Here is a 24,767-nt window from a genome sequence, read left to right on the forward strand (position 1 = left end):
TGCTTGCTGGTTAGTTCCCCTCAGAGCCGCTCCCTGTTTCCATATTCTCTCTGCTCCTGCTCTCCAATCTGCTGTGGTCGGCAGAGCAGCACAGCCCGTTCACTTTGTGTGCCTGCGTTCAAATGGCTTTTCTCTACCCTGCACTTGCTATTATTCTTGTCTGCGTGTTTAAACATTTAGAGAAATTGCCTCTCGGTGGCTGTTTTGAAGGAGGTGACAGCTAGAGTGTTGGAATTCGGCCGGACTGCTTATTTAGCTTTAGTTTTCCCTTTTCAGAGGTACATTTACGCGAAACTGTGTGAAACAAAGGCATGTCTGTAAAAGCAATTCTTCACTGTTACTCGGGAATAAAGTAAAGCTTATGCAGCTAGTCCTGAGCTACTTTCTGCTGCAGAGCCCACAGCAATTATTAATGCTTTTGTTGAGCAACAGCAGCCTGTTTCTACATCCTGCCATTATTGCACACCTTCTGACCTTTTGCTCTAGCAGAACAAGAGAAAGTGCAGTTGCCATCAATCTCACAAAAATCCCCCCCAGGTTCACCTGTTTATTTGCCCCCTGTGGAGGTGAATCTGGCGGCCCTCTCTCGCTTCTCCAGGTCACAGAGAGGAGATGGAGTATGTGCTGCAGTATATCTTTGGGGTGGAGGTGCTGGCTGAGGATCGCAACGGAGCAATAACTCATCAGTGGCGTGCGGGGGCCTGGCCAAGCATGTCTTAGATCACACTGCTGTCTTCCTGCGAGGCCTTAGATCCTGTGACTCAGCCTTCCTCTCCTATGCCTGGCCTCTGGGCGCTGTTGCATATAAAACCCGCACACAGAGATGCTTGCTGGCGCACACCCACACGTGTTGGAGATGCGTCACTGAAGAGGGATGAGGCAGGTTCTGTCATGCATGTATAAAAAAAACTTGGTGTTGTTCGGTTGGAAGCCGCCTGGCTCTCGTCGAGGATACAGTGGCTAGTAACCAAGCAGTGACCTCACCACCATTATCTCGACTTCATTGCAGCGCTTTTGTTCTTAAGGCCAAATAACGATAGAAGGGCATTGTTCCTCCACATCCAGAAGAGCCTGCTGAAATTACTGTAGGATTTTCTTTGGAGTGCTTCACAGCTACGTTTGATAAAAGCAGGAGGACGTTCTGCTTTTGTGGTTGATGTAAATTGGGTAAGGGGTATAGCTTTCCCAGAGTCTCTTGGTGATTGAAAGAGGTCTAGAATGACAGGTGTAGAGTTTTCCACTGTGCTGTGGTCTGGAACAGGCAGCTGACCTAAACTCAGTGGTTAGACTTGCAATTCCTCCTAGTCCGGACCAGAAATGTAGATGCACACATGTTCACATAGATACACAGATATACGCACACAGCCTTCCACCTACAAAAACAAGAAAAGCAGCAGTGAATTAATTGCATCTGTACGTTTGGCACCAATTCAGACCCGTGCATTCATCATCTTGCAGAGCGTGTCAGCTACGGCTAAACCAGGCGCAGATTTATGTGAAAGTACACAGGGTGAAAAGCTGTTTAGTGTCCAGAGACGCTGGTCAAACTGCGGCCGCACAAAGAAGCAGAGTGAGTCTGTCTTCTGTGCAAAGTGGGGGCTGCGAGGGCTTTGAAGGAGCTGTGTTTCTGTGTCATGCATGCTGAAATTTGTCAGATATATTTAAACAAAATCAGGCATGTTTCTATTAATATGAAAAACTTGCTGCTGTGTTCCATGATGACACAGCCTCATGCAGTAAAAGCTATGAATGAACCATGAGTCGTATGCGACCACATGGAAGAAAACACGTTAGTCAGGCTCTAGAGTGAGAAAGTCACAGCTTCTCTTGCTGCTAATTCACCACGTGAGTTTCCTTTCCGTTGCATGCGGCTGCTTCTGTCGATTACCCCCAGTGAAGTCTTCCTTTTGCAGTAGAAAAGGAGCGGACGTCGCCAACACATCGTGAACATGTTATGGAGAGTGGTGGGATCCATTTGCTTAATCTGAAAAAAATGTGCAAAGATTCCTTCTTGAGTGTAAACCATTTGAGGGGAGTGCTTCTTCAGTCAGCTGCACGTACCTTTCAAATCCCTTCCAACCCACTTTTACTTCTGCCTCCAGCTGCAGCGTGTTGTTCTTGGCCTGTGCATGCAAACGGAGGAGCAAACAGTTTTGCTATAGAAATCAGGCATGCACTCGGACGGTTTCGTGCACTCGGACGGTTTCATGCACTCGGACGGTTTCGTGCACCGGCTGCAGAGCAGAAGCGAAGCACTTTCTGTGCATTCGCCTGATTCATCGTGGACCGTTTATTCGAGCTCAGTCGAGTCATGCTGGTTCTGTATAGATGACAGAGTCTCTGAAACATGTAGAAATAATCCTATATGAAAATGTTTTGCCTTATTAAATCGGTCGACTTTATACTCGGTCGTCTCCAGCTTTATTTTGAAGTTGCCTGAAAATCAGTGACGTTACAGCTTTAAGAGATGAAGCTCAGCCTGGACAGATCCAGGCTAGATTTTTCCACCTGATTCCGGTATTGAAAGTATCAGGATGGGATGTCGATCTGTTCCTTTAATACCGTGATATCAAAAGCGTCATGCCTCCTTTCGTGCAGCCAAAGGGTTTTCATTCCACTGCACTTGCTCCTTGTGTGTGACATCACTCAGAGGTGCAATGCAACATGTGTCGTTCAGCATGTGAATTTCATTCATGTGTTTGTTTGTTTATGTATTGGTGGTTATGGGAACGCTCGAATTGACTCGCAAGATCTTTTCTTACTTCCTGCATTTAGTGGGATAGACTTTCTCTGCTGCATAAACCTGGTAAGAAGCACGTTACTTAATTAGCTTGATACTGTGAGGACATCTTCACCATCAAAGTGAATCCATTCAGCTAAAGTGAATGGAAACTGTTACTGGAGGAGCCAAAACACATAATGTTACAGAAGACAGTGGAAAGCCAGAGTGTTTCCAACATGCCCTCTTCTGACGCATCCGTCCAAGTGACAAATTCATTATTTGGCTGCCGTCGTTGCCCACATCTAGTGCTCTTGTAATTTGCAGTGCATGAGTGACTTGCGCCATGCTGTGTGGAAAAAAATTGCCTGGTATTACATTAATAATGTGCAATGAAAACAAATACAATTCCACTGTTGACTTTAATAAATGAACAAAGTTTCCACATCGCGTTTGATGTGACTCGAAGAAAGTAATTACACAGCTTTCCTCCAAGATTCGTGTGAGCACATAATTGGATTTTCCAATGCAGCCGTTGGACTAGTTGAAGTATTGAAGTGTATTTTCCTCTGTTGTGGGAGTTAAAAAGCACGTCAAAGTCAAACAATGGTTTCCCCATTGTTTTGACATGAAAACACTGTTGTCCTATTTGTGAAATCCTCACTACAGTCTGTCGGTTTCACAACAGACTGCGGGGCTCGTCGGCACAGCGTGCGCTGCCTTTTAAATGTGCAACGCATCAGAATGAATCAAGTCAGGATTGTAGCTGTTAACCCAGTTTGAACAGATGCCGTCTTTTCTTATTGGCCTCTCATTATGATGCTCGCTCAGATACAGAGCAACAGAAAACATCGTCTTGTGTCTTCTGGTTCGGTGTCTCTGGGCCACAGCGATCTGTGCCTTAGCACTGTTAAATAATTACAAGGTTATCAGTCAATAGATTTATTTATCTGCTGAATAAAAGCACCTTGTATCATGCCGATCTTGTGACAGTGTTTATCTTGCCACCTCGAGCAAAATAAACAAGAGTCTTTTACCTCCTGACTCTGGTTAAATGTTTCACAAGGATCCCGATGAAACGTTTTAGGTTGTGTTGGAGGTTAGATAATCTTTTACCCTTTGCTTCTGTAATGTTTTTACATATCTGTGGTTCAGTATAAGAAAATCCATTAGTTTACACATTTACACCGGAGAACGCTGCCCTGGCCTTTAAGTACATATCTGCTCAAGGACATTGCAGAGGAAACATCTACAGTTTCCAAGCTGGATGTAAAGTTTTCCGTGCGCTCTAGCATTTTGTTTCTCTTAAGGTGACCATTTGATTGAAATGCTAAATAATAGTAACCGACTTCAGTCTCATATCTCATGTAGGGAGGTGAAGTTTGACTTTTAGAAAAGCAGAAAGAATCTGGACACCTGGAAGACCTGGGCTCTGTTTGCTTTTTCTAAACTATCCTGCTTCTGGCCATATCTGATTTAGTTATTTGCAGTGTTATAAGGAAAAATGGCACAATCGTTTGAGTCAGAGTATCCAGAAATATTCACATGACCATGGGATGCCAGATGTAACAGGACCTTTTTTTAAATTTTGGCATTTTATAATCCTTTTGCCAGGAAGAGTATTTAGAAAGCTTCTCGTGTCGGTGCCCTGAAACGCTGGAATGAGAATGAATGAAATTGGCTATAATAATTATAATGTCAGCTATTCCGTATTTTACAGTTCTACAGTTTTCCTGAGTATCCGTACATTTTGCAGCGTCGATGAGACAAATATGCGGTTTCACGTCAGCGTTGTCAAACTTTAGCCATACTTTTCTTACTTTCCATAAACCACAGCATCAAAGGATTAATCAAGAAAATGACAACTAGATGAAAATAACCGTGGTTTGCAGTTCTGCATTCTTGTGCAGTGCTGCGTGTTGCACACGAGCAGCATTGTTTCCATCGTCCAACTTTTATCTCCGGCGCTGCGATGATGAGCTGGACGTTTAACTGTCGCTGTCCTCCACGTCTGTCTGGCCCGCTGCCACACCATTAAAGGTGTTAGGCAGCCCGAGGTCAAGCTGCATGCTTTTCCTTACTGCGAACACGCGGCCATCTGTCAGAGCCTGCGCGATGCTCTTAGCGCCGCTTCACCCTCACATGCAGCGAAACACAAATGTTTAACCACATAATCAGGTGCACGCCATCCTGTTTCACAACAAACTCATTGTCCTCTGTGACTGAGGCCCTCGTGCAGGAATTGTACAGCAGCCGCACAGAATACATGAGCTACGACTTGTGATTCATTTCACTCATTTATCATTTTGTGTCTGATAGGAATAAGCATCAATATTCCTCAAAGCTACACCTTTTTTCTTTTTCCAGTCAGATCATTTTTTCTTGGCCGTCTTGAGATAATTTGTTTTTGGCTTCTAATAAAATGGGACCATATTTCAAATCTGTCCCGCTCTTTCCTTCATCTCCTGCCTCTTACCCTCTTTCCTTACAGCAGGATTTAGCATATCAATGGCGGATTAGTTCGTTTAACAAAAGCTTGTCTTTGTCTTTCCAGCCTGACTTGTGGACCTCACACAGCTTCTCCTCGCCGGGGTCTTTGGTGTACGTGTGTGGTCGCGGCTGCTCGGCTGAATGGACTCTCGTTCGAAGATGACAAAAGACGTGCTTAGTCACTACGGGCTTCGGAAATGTATGCAGCAGCATGTGTGGGTGATGGTGTGTAAGGACGTATATGTGCACAGGCACACGCTGGAGGTGAATGGTTTATTTTTACATGCGGGAAGGAGAGAATGTATAAATGCAGTGCTTTATACGTCCATCCACCCGCAGGTCGGCCTTCGGCTTTCCCTCTACGCCTGCGATCAGAACAACAAACTGTTAAAACATTGTCCTAAACCTGCCAGTCTATTGTTCTTGTACCATAGGCTTCCTCTTACTTTAGTAGGGCATGGAAAAAAGTAATGTCCTCTGCCCTTGGAGCTGCTATGTTCTTGCCTGCAGATGCAGATGCTCTGGAATGGGACTCATTCTGTACAGTGGAAAGTGCTGCACGAGGAGCCAAGAGGAGGTGACTCAAGCTGGCTAGATATGGGCATCAACCTCAGCTTTTGTGTGTGCGTGTGTTTGTGTGTCCAAGTGCAGGCGTGTCAGGCGGGTGGAGGAAAACCCTACCGTGACACTGCAGCCGGCTCAGGAAGGATGCCCCCCTCCTCCCGCCTTTGGTGCTGATGGTTTGAGCCATACAGCATTAATCACCTGAAAGCGTGACAGGATTAGGATGTAGATATGTCAGCCGAGGCATCGAGCTGGAAAGGTTTCGTTCTACAGTCGCGTGCCTTGTTTTTACACTCTGAGCAAAATCAGCTTCTCATGCAGTTTGAATATAACTGAAATAGTCTTCATATATGGATTATGTTGCCACGTAGTTGTTGTTGTGAGGTCAGTGCACAGGTTTACGTCATGACTGAGCAGGAGTAGGGATACAAATAGAAATACATTTGTCATTCATGGAGTCATGGGGAAAATTAGCCCAGCGTGCAATAAGGAGGGAGGCGTCTGTCCTGACAGGTAGTCAGCCAACGAGAGTGTTAACGTGTGAGCAGCAAGCATTTTGTGCAAAAGTGGAACATCTGGAGAACAGGAAGAGAACATCCAGGCTGTCGCTGCACATGCTGCAACTTCTTTTGTTCTGATGATTCCCAGTTTGATCAGACAGGTTCCAGATGGTGCTGCATGCTGGATCAAAATCTAATGGTGCTTTTCTACGCTGATAAGCCCACCTCCAACACCACGGGATGAAATGCAGCCAGAAACCATGACAGCGCCTCCACCGTGCTTTACAGAAACTGACTGTTGTAGCTCTCTCCTGACCTCCCCTTCTACTGAGTCGTTTCCGATGAAAGTCTCATCTCTCAGGTCCCGTGTCTGGTCTTTACTGGGCTTTATTTTTATTTATTCATAAGCACATGACCTTCAGATACTGCTGAGCTGCTGTAGGTAGGTTTTTAAGCCTGCCTGCTGTTTCATCTTTTGTCCTCCACTTGTTGTTTCCTTTCATGTTTTTAAGGACACATTTCACACCATCCTGAGATACTCCAGGTTTTCAGCAAATAGCTCCAAAAACTATTTGTTTGACTTAAGTTGTGTTATCTTTATCATTTTCCATAGATTCAGATGAAGACATGAGAACAAATGATGCGTACTAAGTCCATTTCTTGATTTAGGCGCTCTTTTTATGCTCGAATGATTGTGTGGTGCTTTAACAAGGAAACCATAACGTTCCTGTGAAAATGGACTGAAAATGGGAGAAAAAGCAGCCAATGTCATAATAAAATGAAAGGGAATCAGGGGTGGCTCAAGACTTTTGCACACTACCATATTTGAAAATTTTTGTTATTAGAAGACATTTAATTTTTTCTTGGAATGAGCCTGTTGAAAGTGCATGAATGCTTTTGTAAGCACCCCACTGTTGGGCCTTTCAGTGGAAAAAACCATTGCCGTATAATTTCCCCTGGGGGACACTGTTCCCCTCCACAGCGGGAGTTCCGAGTGCATGTTGGGGGCAGGGGTCCAGCTCCTTTATTACAATGCATCTGTATTCCACTGCTGACTGAAGCACCATCGGTTATCGGTTGCTTTGCAGAATTTACATTTTTACCTTTAGGCATTTCATCCTTCTGGCTTAGTTGACACAAGTCATGTGATACACTCGTGATTTCCCCAGGCCATCAATCTGTCTCGCTTTCTCTCTCTCTCTGTGTTTCTTGGCAGTTATAAGCCACCAGGTGTCTTATGTGTCCTGTGCCTAGACACTGTACCAACCCCTGGTACTCCCAGGACACAGTGGCATTGTTCTGTGTGGCCCATTGAATGTGACCCTGGTTCAGGGGGAAACAGCTGGTGGATTCTTCAGTACCAACCTACTTGGCATCAAGGCTGGGCTCTTGCCTTGGCGTTAAACTACAGCGTCACAGTTCCCAATCCGTGTAGGGACAGCTTTGAAAATTCATTGAGGGTCGCTGGACTTTTTCCGCCGTGTCAGGTGTGCAGATGTGTTGTTATGCTGCGCAGGTTCCTGGTATTCAAAGCGCATTTCTCCTTTGAGCTTTGAAAAGTCTGAGCAAAGAGGAGAGATCCTTGCCAAGTAGATGTTCAGTAAGTTTCACTTTGATTTGACCTTTGATGGCGTTTCCTCCTTTTAAACACGACAGACGTGCTGCGGAGCCACAGCACGACAACACTGGGCAAACTCTGCCGTTTCGCCGCATGGACAGTGGATATTTTCATTATAGGCCTATCCCTGTGACAAGAACATGGCTTTCTAAGAGGTTATGGGCTGCCCTCACCACAGGAAGTGACTCAGTATTGACTGGCGCTGCACTTCCTGTATGCTGATTCTTCTGAACTCCTCTCAGGATGTTTACCTTCTCCTTCTCCCCGTCTACCTCTCCCACCCTCTACCCCGCCCCTTTCCCTGGTCATGTGACTTTATGTCGCACACTCAGCTGCAGTTCACGACCAGCTTGTCAAGGTTTGTTTTGGTCAACACGCTGTGAGCGGTGATAGCTGCTGTTGGGCGTTTTAGACACGCTTGAATAATGGTGATTCATCTTATAGTAGAAAGCTGCTCAAATCCAGCGGAAACACTTCAACAGCTAAAGCACTCAAAGTGCACAATGCAGAACACACGGGTTTAAATGCAAGCCACTCGTTTTGAATTAGTCTGTACTGAATTATTCCAAGTATATAGTGTCGATTACTCTGAGGGAGGAAAGGGGCTCGCTTCCTGAGCCACTGGGTTCACAATACTGCACACAAGCGGTGATGTAAGCTGCTGGAACTGACATAATGTGAGTGTGTGCGTGCTTGAAAAAGAATCAAGACAGCTGGCTGATCCATACCTTTTTAAATGCTCTGTATTAGATTTGAGCCACTGCAGAGCATAACCATAAATGTCCACGTACTGGGCATCGCGTCTCGGGACATTTAACTTTACCGGTATTCGTTATGCCTACAATTAAACTTGCTTATTTCTTTTTGTTGTATCTCCCTTTCTCTCCAGTTCCCGGAGTGCGGCTTCTTTGGCATGTACGACAAGATCCTGCTATTCCGCCACGACTTAAACGATGAGAACATCCTGCAGAGGCTGACTGCAGCTGAAGACATCCATGAAGGAGACCTCATTGAGGTGGTGCTTTCTGGTATGCAAAGCAGTCTGATGTCATTTCGCACCTCACCGTAAATGTGTTTGTACAGTGTATGCACATTTTCCATCCTCTAATTTAAGAGGTCAAAATAGCATTAAGTGAAATGTTAGTTGGCATATTTGTAAAGGAAAAAAAGACATTCTAGAGCTGCGCTGTTGAAGAGTAGAAAATAAAACTTCCCAGTTCAGATTAGTTATCCAGATAGTTTAGCTTACGGCCACATTCAGGTGAGAGCTACATGTGGACTGATTTTAATTAAATGCAGCTGCAGACAAAGAGTGTTACAGTTTGAGCCACTGATGACGACTTTATGCAAACACAGTTTTTTCATGCAAAAGCACAGATATTCGATGATTGGACTTCTGCTCTCAAACATAATTATTTTACTGCACTTCTTCTGTTCGTTGTCTATGCAGAATTAATGTATAATTATTGAGCTTGTGCCTGATTTGCATATTTAGTGATCGTATTTAGCCTTAATACGATGATGCTATCTGTTACTTACATTTTTTTTTTTACCTTAAATACTGCTTTTAAGAAAAAATGTGTGTAATTTTACAGCTCATAACTCTAAATACAGAGGCTCATTATCCAAGGCAGATATCTCACATCCATCCAAGCTCCGCAGCGTTATTTCTGTTTATATTCTCGGGATTTTGAAGGGTTTGTAGAGCTTTTATTCAGAGACGGATTCACTGAACATTCTGTTCCTAAAAACATGGTGGAAACTATTTTTCCTGCCTTTTGATATCATTTTTTATTTATGAGCGATAAAATGAGATTTTTTAAATCTTAAATTCAACAAAGGAAACAAAAAATTTTGAGCTTGGCTTCATCCAGTGTTCATATTTCTGTTTTAGGAAAATATCTAAACGTGTCTTGTTTGCAGCTTAGACATCAGCGTATTGAGTGGTTTTAATAGGACGGATGATTGTCTTAGCATACGTGATAAACTGCTTTACTTGTGGTATATGTTGGAAGTTGTGACCCATTTACCTGCAGTGACTCCCCTAATATAAACCCAGCAGCAGACTTGTTCATGTATTTAGAGGATTATACTATAAACCAAATTCTTCTAAATCTGGCAGCGCACTTCCTCCAATTTGCCCAGTTTTTTCAGTCTTTTCTTATATACAAACTGTGATACAGTGCAGTGTGTTTGCTGGCACAGTGTTGCTGCTGTTTTAGACTTCTAGACTTCCAAAACAGGAGAAAAATGAATATAAAACTCCTCCGAGCAGTATAAACCACGTGTTTGCAAAGTCTAAACAATTGTCTGAAAGTAATACGCTTCAAGTATTCGAGTCAGCTTATTTTTTTTAAATTTTGGGCCCAGCCGTCGTTGCCACACCTTCATAAACACGGTCTTTTGTGTCTTGTTCGGGGGTCCCGTTGGGGCTGAGATGCTTGTTGTGAGCGTCCGCTGTGCTCTCCCAAAATAAATATTAGTCTTGAGCAATTTTCTGTCATTAGTGAACGAATACAAGCAGACAGTCCTCTCAAACACTTGCTTTCTGTGTGACGTTTGAGTTTTTTCTTTCCATAATTTTCCACCTTTGCAAAACTACACAGGTGCTCGGTTTTTCTTTGTTATTTCCTGCGATGAATGAGCCGGCTTCCTCTGCGGTGCTGAGACCAACAAATGGCTTAGGATATCTGTTCTGCTCCAATCTGTGCTGCTGCTCCATCTGCCACTGGGAAGCACCTGACACCACCTGTGCCGAGTTCCCCCCTCTCTCCTGGGCTGACAGTATTGTTTGCAGGGATTTAGTCAGGGGATGATTGTATAGTTTCAGGATCTGAGGATACTTCAGGCTGAGGAATGTAGACTAAAGACTAGAGAACTTCCTTCTTTTTGTTTCTGTCTGTGTTTGTCTTGTGCTCTCTTTTGTGTCAGTCTCTGTGGCTCGCAATTCCCTCCCCGCTTTCTCTCGTTCTAATCCCCCCCCTACCTGAACAAATCCGTCTGCAGGTGTTAGCGCCAACAGTGGAGCCAGGCGATTTATAACCTGAGACATACCTGCTGAAAACGGCTGTAGAAGATCTCAGATTTGCTACACATGGACACATGCTTCATCTCACAATCTGTGAACGCGACCTTCTTTTTGAGAGGCGCTTTGCATGTCGGACGCTTGATCTTTGCGTGTGAAACACAACCTTTTCCCACCGTGCAGTTTCTCTCTCGTCCTCGTCTCCATTCAGTTTTTCCTCGGCGAGCTTGTTTTTGGATTGCGCGGCTATGGGAGAAGGACGGTCTGAATATCTCCTTCTCTGCAAGAAGCAGGCAGAAGTGGCTTTTTCTTGGCTGCGAGCTCAAAGAAAAAGGCTTGTTTTTCCTGCAGTAAGTGATTGTAGTAGACCCGCGGAGTGTAAACACGCTCTGATGTGCGGGGCGGCCCTATGCAGCGGACGCTGCGCAGGCCATCTCGGCCCATGAGGTTTGAGGTTTGGCCTGACCGAGTGTCCCTTTGTTCTGTTTCTCACTCCTCCTAAATTCCCACCCACTTTCACAAGCCCCTTATTCACCGCCACGGGCCGCGTGAAATTGATATTTTACAACACCTTCTGCTTGTCATAAATATAACTAACTTGTTTTTGTGAGATGGAAACTTTTGACTCCAAATGGAAACTCGGTGCCTCCGAGCGAACAGATAGCACATTCATGCGAGCCCCGCCGCTCGTGAGAAGCGCTCTGAAAAACAACGTGTCGAGTTTATGTTTGGAGTTGTTTGATACTTATTAGCACGATAACCATTACGTAACACTGTGACTGCTAAGAAGTGGCCAGTTGTTTTGCAGACGCGTGTGCAGAAAGCTCATGAAGGCTGCCTTTCATGTGTCTGTGTGAGAAAGCTGCGCGCCTCTCGACATGTGACCTCGCTGAGCTCTTTCTCCTCTTCTTCCCAAACTGCCAACATCACCCCACCAGCCGCTGTAGTTCTCAACAGCCGCCCCGAATTGTCTCAGATCTTTAATATTCCTGCAAATGTCTGTAAATATTTTCCATTCCAGGGATTATGACATCAAAATGTTTGCTTTCCCATTTGACCTGTCCTGCATTCTTTGCTCAAATTAAGAGATCGGATTCGTTTAACCAACTGCCTTTTTGTTTCCTCCCGTCTTTACTCATATCAGATGCTGCTTTTAAGCAAAGGACGTTTCACATTTGTTTTTTTAAGCTGAAAATGCCTTCATCGGCAAACACAACGAAATGGCGTTAGCACATTTGCTGCTTAACCCAAGAGTAAATATTAACCGTCCCCTCGCTGGTCACTGCTGCCACATAAGTGACTGCATAGGAACAGAGGAGGCACAGTCACACACTCAGGGATATTTGGCAGCATGAGCCTTATCTTACTCATCTTCACATCTTTGATGATTCACAGCCGTGATTAGCCAAGTCTTGTTGCGACAAACTCACTGTGTCTCATTTGACACAGAAATGTGGAAAAGATGAAGACAAATAAGAGAGAAACAGAAAGAGAGACATATTCACGGCTCTGCTGATTCGATATTCGGTTCTTAATAACAAACAGGAATAAAATGCATGTCTCTGGTGTCTTATGGGCGTGCCCTATCACTCGATCACGCTCGTGTGGTGCAGATGTGATGCCCTCTACTGCAGCAGTGAGACATAGCATCCGTGTTTATGTGCAGCAAGTGGAGCGTGTAGAGTAGATCTTCCCTGTGCAAGCTCACATGCACCTACTTACTTACATTAAAAAAATGTATTCAAAAATATTTATTCTTCATCTTTAATGATTTTCTTTAGATTAGAAGTTTCTTTGTGAACTTTTCTATTTTCTATCTTTACTCAAACAACCTCTGCTTTTTGTTTCTAGCTCAAGCCACAGTTGAAGATTTCCAGATCCGACCCCATGCCCTTTACGTCCACTCCTACAAGGCCCCCACCTTCTGCGACTACTGTGGCGAGATGCTATGGGGTCTCGTTCGGCAGGGGCTTAAATGTGAAGGTTAGACGCTCGCGCACACAGTGGCACTCACACTTGGATCAATTCTACCAAATTCCCAAGAACTTGGCCTTTATCTGCACCTTCCTTTTTATTGCATCCGCACTCAAACACAGATCCAAAAACACACCACATATCTGACCTTGTAACTGTATCAGGGAGATATAGAGGCAAACAAGAACAATGTGGCGCAGGCACAGTAGCCGTTGAAATGCTTGACATTCAGATCCCAGTGGACTCATGTCGCGCTCGCTTTCCTTACATTTTTTCACATTGTTGAATCATACTTGAAATATGTTCTTGTGTTTTCGTGTCAAGTTCTCCGCTGACAGCGAATTAAGTTTAAAGAGAGAAGATTTATTCACCAGTGAAACATTCCTGGCCATAAATTCTCGTACTAAGCCTGTTTATCAGCAGGACCATCTTGTGGCTGATTTGCAAAATGAGACGTTTCTTCACTGCATTTCTTACGATGATGTCATCTTTCCATGAGTTCGGTAACTAATGTGATCTGTTTTTTTGCTTTATTAAGGATGTGGGCTAAACTACCACAAGCGCTGTGCCTTCAAGATCCCAAATAACTGTAGTGGTGTGAGGAAGAGGCGACTGTCCAATGTTTCACTGCCTGGACCATCTCTCTCTGTCCCCCGACCTTTACCTGCTGAAAATGCAGTGGTTGTCCTGGATGAGGTAAGCTCGGATTGCTGTGAGTGTGACTGGATGAAGGTGCTCGGATAGAGAAAGAGCAGCGTAGAGGAATTTTAGTAGCTGCGAATTCTCTGAACAGAAGGGAAAATGTGAGGATTACTGTTTTATCCATATGTAAAATGAACTCACTGAAGCGTTGTCTTAAATGGAAAAAATGAAGACAAATGAGGGAGAAGCAGGAAGAGAGACATATTCGGAGCAAGTATGTGTGGCAGGCAATCCACATGCAGCTCACAGGCTCTGCCTCCACTGTTAAATGTTTCTAAACTTATCAAATGTGGCTCTTTTCCACGAGTGAACCTCCTGGGCCCTGTTGTAGAATACCACTGATGCAGAAAATTGAATTGTGCTGCACAGAGCTCTGTGGAGAGATCCTCAGCGAGGTCTTACGAAACCGTTTTTGCATAAGCCCACACTGAGATATTCCCCTCTTGTCTTTGTCTCTCCAAAAGGTCACCAGGAAATGTAATTATGTTAATGACATTAAAAGTCCATAGAAGTCCAAGTTTATGTATCTGCTCACTTGTTGGCAAAAAGTGAAGAAAACTCCATTCCTGACAGATTCCAGACTGCTCCATTTATCCACCAAAAAATCACAACTAAACTCTAATGTGTGGCAAGAGTGACAAATCTGATCGTCTGTTTGGACCAATAGAAGCGCAGACACTACTCACTTTTTTCTTTGATGTCTTTTACTCACATGTCATTACTCACTCTCTTTGTCTGTCACTCACATACTCCCTCTGAGGCTCTTCTACCTCTGTTTTTATCTTATTTATTTATCTTTCCTCTTTCGCTTCCTTCCTGCATATGGTTTTTAATTCTTCCGAATACCCCCCGTCTTCCCCTTTTCCCATCCAACCCCAGCAGCAGAGGTCCCATCAGGAGGCAGGGAAGCGCATCCCGTCCTGGAGCGGCCGGCCTATTTGGATGGATAAGATGGAAAAGACACGGGTTAAGGTGCCACACACGTTCGCCATTCACACCTACACTCGTCCTACTATCTGCCAGTACTGCAAGCGTCTGCTCAAAGGTCTCTTCCGCCAGGGCATGCAGTGTAAAGGTAGGCTGACCAATGAAGATTCCGCTACAGAGGACGTGGAACAGCAGCGCTTTACCATAACTATCATAACATTTTGTTTCCTAGACTGCAGATTCAACTGCCATAAGCGCTGTGCTTCAAAGGTACCAAGAGACTGTTTAGGTGAGGTGGACTTCAATGGAGGTAAGTTCTACATCATCTTTCAAACTGACAGTTGTTTATTTCTCATATTTGTAATTCTAATAAAAGTTCTTGTGCAGAGCCAGCGAGCCCTGGGCCGGACTCAGACACTACCATGGATACAATGGAGGTAGACAGTAATTACATGGATTGTGGCAGAGGGATGGATGATCCAGATGAACCATCCACTCCGGATGAGAGGATGTTTGAAATGGACTCGCCGTTGCTGGACAGGGAGAAGGATGAAGAGCCCATCAAGACTATTAGGTATGAACATACTGGTTAATCCAGGCCAGCTGTAGCCCAAAACTGCAGTCGTTTACATTTGATGTTCCATGGAGACTAAGAGGCACCAGTGACACCAGGGACAAGGACGACTGCTTAACTCTTTCCTTCATAAACACGACATCTGGCGACCTCACCTGTACGCTGACCAGTTTTGCCACCTGAGTTCATGTCAGTAAAGTTGTTGTTTGGGGACCATTAGGATAGTTTGTGGGTTTTTTCAAGGGATAGAAATCAGCCTCACTAACTTCTTTGTTCTCTAGGCAGTCCTTACATAGAACAGACACCGCTCAGTTCAGAAAAGAGCTTCAAGGATTATTCCTAGAAGACAAGTCAGACACGGGATTAAAAAGAAGAGCTAGGGTGGATTGGCCAATCAGGTGGCTAATCTATCAGCTGATGTGGGATGAATGTCAGAGTTCATGCAAACTACCCAGTCCTGGTTTCTGATGTCATTTTTGTATTTTTGTTCTACTCTACTGTAATCGAACAATTGAGTAAAAAGGGATCAGAAACAAGAAGAGGAGGGGAAGACATTCAAGGTTGCTACTCTGATCTAAACTGGGGAATTTGGGGTTATTTTTTAACTACTAGGTCTAACGCTCCAACTCCTCTGTTTATTCTCCAGCTGCAGCAGCAGAGTCTGATGTTTCCTAGAGTGTTACGTAAAACATAAAAAAAGCGCTTCACTTCGTATGAGGGATGTCTCAGGAAGTACCTGCTGTGCTCTGAATAGTGTTTCGTTAATGAAATCATAACTCTGAGTTACGGTAATTGTGATAATCATCACTAAATAAAAAAAAAACCTCCTTTTATGTTTGCAGCCCCTCCACTAGCACCAACATCCCTCTGATGCGGGTGGTCCAGTCCATCAAACACACCAAGAGGCGGAGCTCCACGGTGGTGAAGGAGGGCTGGATGGTTCATTACACGAGCAGGGACAACCTGGTAAGACTGATAACCCCAAAGCCCAACAGAGGAGCTTAGCCTGAAACGGCTCTGCCCTAAATGTATGCTGGGGAAACTGTTCACATGTGCTGAAATCAGCACACGAGGTATTTTCCTTGTGAAATAAAATTTTGAACTTCCGTAATATTGGTAGGTGGTCCATATTTTGCCACTAGGACTAACTCGGGGTTTCCATTTAACAGCGGAAGAGGCATTACTGGAGGCTGGACAGCAAAAGCCTGAGTCTCTTCCAGAACGACACCGGAGCCAAGTTCTACAAAGTAAGATTAAAACTATTATTTCTGCCGTGTTCTTGGAAAACCACGGCTTCAGCTCGATCTGGTGCGACGAACTATTATTCATAAGAATATCAGAAAAGCTGCAGCGTCCAGTCTGTGCAGAGTTATATCATGAAAATCCCCACAGTGCTTAGACAGAATTCACCCGCTCTACTGTCTTATGATTCAAACGTGTCATTTAGGAAAGATCTGTTTTCATATTCAGGTATAAAGGCTGTCTGTCATGCTTATGAGTGATATGTAAATAAAATCTACCCGGTGGCAGCCGCGTGACTCAGCTGAAGGCTGCCGCTTCACAACTGTAAACTACCCTGTGGTCACTTCGTCCCACTGAAATTCCCCCTGTGGTTTTTCACAATGCCGCCTGGTCTCTTCGCTGCTTGAAGTGAAAGGGTCGCAGTCTCGGAGTTTCTGCGTTTCATCATCCTCAGTATCACTAACAGCAGAGATGGGACATTTAAATGGGGTTTTGAAGAAAATGTCAGACTGCGTCTGTCACACAAAAGAGTTTTGATTAGCTCTTATTTTAGGGAAGGGAAAACATTTCTAAAAAGTCACGCTGCGAGCTGTTGAATGCTGGCTTTGATTCTTTTTCTAATCCTCAGTGTTCGCTTTGAGTGAAATGTGAAGATTTAAACGTGTAAATGGAGTTGAGGAGAATATGTGTGACACTTCCCTCTCGGTGGCAGCGCCGTAGTCAGTCATTACGCCGCCACAGGGGCTTAATAGCACAGTAATTACACAGTGAGGCCTGGGGGAGGGAAGTACAGGCTGCAAGGTAAAGACTTCCACATGTGTGTCGTGTGTGCTGTGTAGGATGGAGTGTGTAATTATCTTATTGTTCTTCTTGCTTTGTGCGTTTTGAGACTTTAACACCTCTTCGAATTGTGGTCAGAGGTATGTTGCAACAGGGCGCTGAGTAGGACGCGGCAGAGTTTCCACTTCGGTTGAGCGAGTCTCAAACAGGTGGTCTCGCTCACAGCTCTGCTTATTGTCCTGCCTGCCTTCTTTTTGTTTTTTCTCCGTCCGCATTTGTTGTGAAGCAAGTTTTGGAAAAACTGTATTCCTTCCCCCTTCTCTCCCAATTATTCTGTCACACCCTGCGTCCCCGGCCACTAAATCCTCGGAGAGGAAACCTCAGCGGGGACCGACTCCTCGGGTGTGTTTACAGGGCAGCTTTATGTGGTTCTTTATTATCAACTTGGCACTCAGCTATGTTTAAAAGCTTCAGGAGGCTAATTGAAGGCTTGCTGTAAATCTCCTTTTTATGCTCCAAAGTTTGGTCTTTGCCTCTTGCTTCAGAGCAGAGGATTTTTATCTGGGACAGATAACATGAAATTATTTCCTGTAGTATTTTGGGGGGAGGGGGTCTTCTACCGAAACCACTGCTTCTCCATGAGCTCCGCTGGTATCCGGAAAGCCGTCTGCCTCGAGCTCTTTCCTTTCATTCCTCCCCAGTTTCTAGCCTGCTGCTCATCAGTGTGTGGCCGCCGTCCTCCCCACTCCCCTTTTCTTTATACCTCCAATCTGATTAGTGGTGGTCGCGTGGTGGCTCGCTCGCCAGGCATGGCAGCCATTTTCACCATTTGGAAGCCATAACAGCTCCTCGTTTGAAGATGAGACCCCTGTACTTGTGGCTTTCTCTGAAGAAGCTTTCATGGGGTGAGGGGGCTTCTCCCTGTCACAGTATCACACACGCCCACTCACAAACGACCCCGTGGAGGAACGGTAGTTGCTTGGTCTTTTGTCTTGGTGGCTAGTGGTAGCGCCAGCGCCTCGTGCTCAGATGGGGCCTCTTGCTGGCCCTGCCTTGTAATCAGGGAACCGCTTGAGCCGCCGCAGAGCGCGCTCACGTGACCAGGCCCTGCTAACCACAAGCACTTCATCTGATACTGTGTGGTGAGCCACGCAGAGCAGACGGCGTGCGCCTCTTTGAGCCCCCATTGGTTGGAAATTGTCTGTATTTGTAATTTCGGCCCTCCCTCCCACCTTTGATTTGACAGTGAGTTAGACGGGCGAGGGGGGGGCTTTTAAAGTGTAGTGCGGCTCCACTTTCTGTTTGTGCTCACAAGTCAAGCGAAGAGGAAGGCAGAAAGTTAGAGCGGGGACGACTGAGTGCGGCGTGTGTGTGAGTGTTACTTCCTCTGTCTTTACCTTTTGTGTATCATTGCTTAATTGTGGATTTGCTCATTTAGTAGCATGATATGTTTTTGATTGAAGAAAGTATTTTTTCATATTCTTCTAGTTTACAGCCAGCATCGGCTATAAGAGATTTTTATTTCTCCACCACTCCATCCCAGCACTTTATATGTGCAGCACTGTGTGGAGGGGGAGTGTATCTGTTTGTTTTGGTTCCTTCAGAAGTTCATGTGCTCTTGGACTTGCATAAATTGTTTACTGGCTGAAACATTAAGAAAGACAGAAAAGAAGACTCTGATTCTTGCTTGAGCTTTCATTGAGAAATGCAGATTGTGCTCTTTTATGTTTCGTCTGCTTTTCTTATCAGTTCTCCTTCACTGCTTCCACAGGAAATCCCTCTGTCTGAGATCCTCCAGGTAGAGCAGTGCAGAGACTACAGCAATCTGGCTCAGGGCAGCAACCCTCACTGCTTTGAGATCATCACAGCCACCATGGTCTACTATGTAGGGGAGAACAACGGCAGTCACTACCACAGCCCTGCTCTGGCCGCCTCTGGAGTCGGCATGGAGGTGGCTCAAGGCTGGGAGAAGGCCATCAGACAGGCCCTGATGCCCGTCACGCCTCAGCCCAGTGTAGCCAGCGCTGCCGGCCAAGGCAAAGATCACAGTAAGTAGAATTTATCAGAACTTTCTTGTGCTAAAAATGCTGCTGATATGTCTCCGGATGAAAAACTTGTTTGTTTTTTTTATCTTGTGTTTGTAGGAATGAAATCAGCTTGCATGTGTCTTTGGTTAGCGCATGAAGCAGGCTTGTTACCTGTCGGGGCCGTGACAAACGAGAACTGTTTGCTCATATAGAAAGAAAAAGGCTCTCTGTGCTCCGTCGTAGGCGATTTTTAAACTACTTTGATGACCTTAAAGTTGATGTCCTCGGTTAACTTTTGCTAGCCTGGGAAAGCCCTGACTCAGGGTCTGTAGGCCAAAGGAAGTGGGGCTGTGAAGTCACTGTTTGGGGATGACAGTAGTGTAAGTAGTGAAGTGACATAACTGTATGGAAACTGAGCTTTTGATGGTCAGGGCAGCGATAATATCTCCCAGTCGCCGAAAAAAGAGAGAGAAATGAGAAATGTGCACAGTTTGAGGTTAACTGATAACGAGCGTGACATGAGAAAACCTGAGAAAAGACGCTAGAAGCCAACCTGATAAGATAACTCAAACTCACTACATAGATGTGAATTCATTTACTAATGAACTAAGCCGCACTTTACTATCAGTAGATGAAACGTTTAATCTGCAGATGACAGCGTGATGTACTGTATGTGTTTGTCTCTGTTAATTGAAAAATCAAAGCATTGTCTAAGAGTGAAATTCCATCTTTGTGTCGAGCATTACCTCACAGAAAGTTTTCTGCTGGCTTTTATCTCCGGCTTTCTGTCCAATGCCTAGTATGCAGAATTAGTTTCTGCGGCTGTCTGAATCCCCAGTTTTGAAATGCATTGCATACTTTCAGCATTCAGTCACAGATAGCTTTCCAGATCAATTTTATAGCCAATTCATTGTGTAATAAAATGCTTCATTATGTGGGGCTGTGAGTTATTGCGTGCAGCTGTGATAAGATTGCAGGTTTTAGAAAAGTAGAAATACTGGTATCTGAGCAAGCTCTGATTACAGTTGCTTAAGAATTTAGTGTCTGCTTTGTGCATTGGCAGAGTGATGTTGTGTTACTTGTTGAATGTGGAAATATCATGTGTTTCCCTCTGCAGAAGAGCTGTCTATTAGCATATCTGTGTCCAACTGCCAGGTCCAGGAGAATGTGGTAAGTGGAGCTTCTTTTTTCTCTTAGATGCTGTTGCACAATTTCCCAGCACAGCTCGCAAATTTATGCATTCATATGCTATTAAAATAGTTGCTGTGGTTAGATCAGAAACGGTATCCTAGTGCGCCTGTCGCCGAAACATCCAGTGGAAGCTTTTACGCTGCAGAAATGGGGAAGCTGCAGACTCATTTTTTGGTCATGGAGTTTTCGTCTCAGTTCCACTTCTGCATTTAGTGAAAGTTGCCTATTTGGCAATACCTGAAAAACATTTTGGAAGGGCAGCAGTTCTGCCAAAACCAAAGATGATGTAACTGTTGCAGCATGGAAAGTTCACTTGAATGTTTCCACAAGCAGAGGAAAATTAACGGTGTAAATTACGCCCGTGTAGGATATTGCCTCGGTGTACCAAATATTCTCCGATGAAGTGCTGGGATCGGGCCAGTTTGGCATTGTGTATGGAGGTATGTTTGTGCTTTAGTTAAAAGGAACATTTTATATTCAGTGTCTGTGCTGTGAATTGATGTTTTTTTCTGTTTGGCAAACACAGGCAAACACAGAAAGAGCGGCAGAGATGTGGCCATCAAGGTTATTGACAAGATGAGATTTCCTACCAAGCAGGAGAGTCAGCTGCGGAATGAGGTCGCCATATTACAGGTAATCACTGATAACAGTTAAGAGAAAATCCCGCTCATTACATTTGTCACTGGTTTACATTTACTCTTAGCGTATTCCTCGTTTGATCTGTTTCTCTGTAGAATCTGCATCACCCGGGTATCGTTAACTTGGAGTGCATGTTTGAGACGCCTGAGCGGGTGTTTGTCGTCATGGAGAAGCTGCACGGCGACATGCTGGAGATGATCCTGTCGAGCGAGAAGAGCAAACTGCCTGAACGAATCACCAAGTTCCTCGTGACGCAGGTCTGCACCGCTGAAACACGGCTCTCTGCCCTTTCACGCAGCCTTCTTCACCCCTCAGTTCTCAAATCAAGATTCTGTCCTAACACTGAAATAGTCAGATAATGACAGTCACTGAGAATCGAGCAGCTTTGCTGCATGTTTCATCCTCTTAGTCCTCTTAGTGCTGTGTCTTCCTTCCCTTCTCTCTCTGTGCCCTATTTTGGGGGTGTAATGGGTCTGTGCTCCAGCTCTGGGGCCTGTTTATTCTTGTGGTGAGCTGATTGGAGGGAATTGTTTACGGGATTTGGTCTGTATGGCATCACGGCCTCCTCCCTGGCTGTGGATTACAGCCTTCAGTATACTGGTGGCTCTGTGGCCTGATTAGAGGAGCAGCAGGCTCCGTGGATCTCGGGTACCAAACGGGAGCGGGGCCATTAACAACAACCCCATTAGCTGCGGCAGGCTCGGCTCAGATGTGGCCAGGAGGGCCTCTGCTAAAGCCAGGGTCAGGATCGGCGAGCCAGGCCCTCTGTGGTCTTGGGGCAGGGCCATGGGCAGACATGCATGCAGCGCTCACTTACAATAGGCCTTGTGAATATAGATGAGATGATGAGATGAGATCATGTGTCCCTTATATGGCAGTGCTGGTAAAGATGCAAGTATTTAAGGGCATTAGTATGTTTATATTGCTACTATTTTTCCACATGGCAGCACCATAGAGTCTCCTCCATACATTACACAAACAGCACTCTGTTCATAGCGTACGGTTTACAGACTTTACAGTGTTTTGATCTTTTTAGCTGAATCTGTGCTTATGGGACTTGTGTGTTTGCAACAGATCCTTGTGGCCTTGAGACATCTGCACTTCAAAAACATTGTTCACTGTGACTTGAAGCCTGAGAATGTACTGCTGGCCTCTGCAGAGCCTTTCCCTCAGGTGAGAGCATATATATTTATGTGTTTTGCATGTGTGGAGCTGTGTGTCCGCAAGCGTGTGTACGTTAACACGCCGCTTTTCTTCTCCAGGTGAAGCTGTGTGATTTTGGCTTTGCCCGTATCATTGGGGAGAAGTCCTTCCGGCGGTCGGTGGTAGGAACTCCGGCTTACCTCGCTCCAGAAGTGCTGCGCAGCAAAGGCTACAACCGCTCCTTAGACATGTGGTCAGTGGGAGTGATCGTGTACGTCAGCTTGAGCGGCACGTTCCCGTTTAACGAGGACGAGGACATTAATGATCAGATCCAGAATGCGGCCTTCATGTACCCTCCTACGCCCTGGAAGGACATCTCTGCAGAGGGTATGAAGACAAAGAGCTACTTGTTTGTTTGCTTTCAGAAATGTTTGATCTAATCTGACCTTCTCGTCTGTGAGCCGTTGGCGGCCTGCTGCACCTGTAACTTAAATGATATTCACACATGTAGCTCCTCCCCACCCACACGTCTGGGTCATCTGAACTTTATGTCAGCTTTTTTATGTCTGTGGTTGAAATGAATCACTTTCAAATCTCCCCAACTGCCCAAGTTGCACCTCCTCCCACTCACTGTATATAGTATATTATGCGGTAAAAACACTGAATATATATATATATGTTGATAGATATATCTTTTTGCAGGTCTTGTTCCCTTTAACTCAAAACCACCTCTGACTTATCTTGTTCACTTACACTTCTTGTACTCTTAATTCCTCCGCAGCCACAGATCTGATCAACAATCTCCTCCAAGTCAAAATGAGAAAGAGGTACAGCGTGGACAAGTGTCTCAGCCATCCCTGGTTACAGGTATGACTCATTTGCTTTTTCCTCTCTTTAAATTGCAATTCGAGCTAATTCTCGGAGTCATAATTCTGTCAAGTCATCAATTCCCTTCATTGAAAATAATCTACAGATGAGTTGTGTGAACATTAATAGTCAGAGCATGGAAAACATGAATAGAGTTAAAGGTTCCGCCCACTTGTGGTTATGTCACCATTAAACTTCCTGGTGGTGAACTAGAAGTCAAACAACCACAACAGCGCTGTCCCTGCACATCAGTACACTGTGTCAATAACAGCGTTTGGCTTATGTGGCCAAGACCTGGACCAGGAAGCCCGAAAAGTAAAGGGAGTGAAAACTGTGTATAAATGCTGTGAGCTGAATGCAGATTTATCTCTGAATCAGTTTATGTGAAGCCGCTTCTCCACAATGAGCCAGATTTACTGACAGTTTCATGTCTGTTTTGGTCAGGACTACCAGACGTGGTTGGACCTGAGGGAGTTTGAGACGCGGCGAGGCGAGCGCTATATCACTCACGAGAGCGACGACGCACGCTGGGAGGAGTACGCGGACGAGCACAGTCTTGTTTACCCTAAACATTTTATCATGGCTCCCAACCTGGACGACATGGAAGAGGACCCCTAGTGGAGTGGGAGACTTGCTACACCACATGTATCTCACAGAGTTTTCATGAAGCTTTGAAAGTGGCAGGTTTTCCCTCCAGAACTCTCGAAACAGAGATAAGCCAGTCGGGTGGAGAGGCTGGAAAAGTGGGAAAACCCAGCAGAGGTTGTAGTGTGAAGCACCGCTACAAGCAGGCGGAGATGCGTGTCACAGAAACGCATTAAGACACTGTCACAGGAGGCGAGTGCTCCCTCTTCCTTGGTGTATAATAATACGAAAACATTCCATGAATTTGTTCAATCTTGGTTCATTTTTTAAGGACTAGCAGAACAATGTTTATGAACACGCACAGTTCTGGATGAAGGCCGTGCTCGTGATGTAAGAGAGGAGTCGCGTGAAGCGCTTACGCCGGGATTAAAGGGCACTTTTCGCAAGGGATTTACAGCCTGAGAATTAAACACACGAGTTTGTTCTCATTTCTAAACTGTTTGTGAGACTGTCCTGTGGCATGAAACTGGAACTATCACGCAGATTTGTCTGGGTTTTTTAATGTATTTTAGTAATTGTGGTAGGTTTTTGCACTATATTACCAATTTCCATAGCAACTGAATAGAAAACACTATTCACTGCTACAGAACGCAAACTGTTTTTACATTTCCCGTCAATATTCAAAGTTAGAAACGGTGTCACGCAGTATTAGCTCCTTTGTCTCAGATCCCAGCAGGTGTTTTTAACCTACGTGTGTTCAGAGTGTGATCTGTTCATGGCAGCTAGTAGTGTGCAAGTTTTATCGGCTTGCTCTCGGAGAGAGAAACCAACAAACCCTGACCAAATATGTTACATTTCATTTCGCTGTTTCCTTTCAACTGTTTTCCTTTTTTGACTTTGTGAATCTTTTGTGAAGGCCGTAACCCTGAAGTGTAGTTGAATGCAATACAACAAGGAACGGACTCTTTGGTTCGGCATCACATTTTTGTACTTTCACTGTTTTCTTGAATGTGACCGTTGAAGCGCTCCAGTGCTGGGACGTGTTCTTTGATGTTCTCTGGGGTTGCGGTCGAATAGTCAAAAAGTCATGTCCTATGTTCTTGTTTCTCTAAGAAAACATCACAAGGTGAAGGAAAGGTGTGCACGAGAATTCACAGAGAACCTGGTGTGTCCACACTAGGCTGTTTAGCACTCGATGAT

General features: G+C 44.9%; 1 protein-coding gene across 1 annotated transcript in view; it reads left to right on the plus strand.

The window, feature by feature from the left end:
- The window catches only part of prkd3 (protein kinase D3), a 34,087-nt gene extending 9,538 nt beyond the window's left edge, over positions 1-24,549 (plus strand). Inside the window, exons 3-19 of the mRNA XM_085441380.1 lie at positions 8,781-8,919; positions 12,768-12,899; positions 13,429-13,586; positions 14,472-14,667; positions 14,752-14,829; positions 14,907-15,093; positions 15,936-16,059; positions 16,263-16,340; positions 18,887-19,163; positions 20,260-20,312; positions 20,701-20,773; positions 20,860-20,966; positions 21,068-21,229; positions 22,047-22,145; positions 22,235-22,502; positions 22,897-22,982; positions 23,427-24,549. Coding sequence (XP_085297506.1) covers positions 8,781-8,919; positions 12,768-12,899; positions 13,429-13,586; positions 14,472-14,667; positions 14,752-14,829; positions 14,907-15,093; positions 15,936-16,059; positions 16,263-16,340; positions 18,887-19,163; positions 20,260-20,312; positions 20,701-20,773; positions 20,860-20,966; positions 21,068-21,229; positions 22,047-22,145; positions 22,235-22,502; positions 22,897-22,982; positions 23,427-23,600 — 2,391 coding nt within the window. The 3' untranslated portion in view covers positions 23,601-24,549. The remainder of the gene's footprint in view (positions 1-8,780; positions 8,920-12,767; positions 12,900-13,428; positions 13,587-14,471; positions 14,668-14,751; positions 14,830-14,906; positions 15,094-15,935; positions 16,060-16,262; positions 16,341-18,886; positions 19,164-20,259; positions 20,313-20,700; positions 20,774-20,859; positions 20,967-21,067; positions 21,230-22,046; positions 22,146-22,234; positions 22,503-22,896; positions 22,983-23,426) is intronic.
- The last annotated feature ends 218 nt before the right edge of the window (positions 24,550-24,767 follow it).

This window comes from Copadichromis virginalis, linkage group LG19 (genome assembly GCF_057382275.1).
Source record: "Copadichromis virginalis isolate Kocher_CV1m ecotype Utaka linkage group LG19, C_Virginalis_male_GT1.1, whole genome shotgun sequence".
NCBI lineage: Eukaryota > Metazoa > Chordata > Actinopteri > Cichliformes > Cichlidae > Copadichromis > Copadichromis virginalis.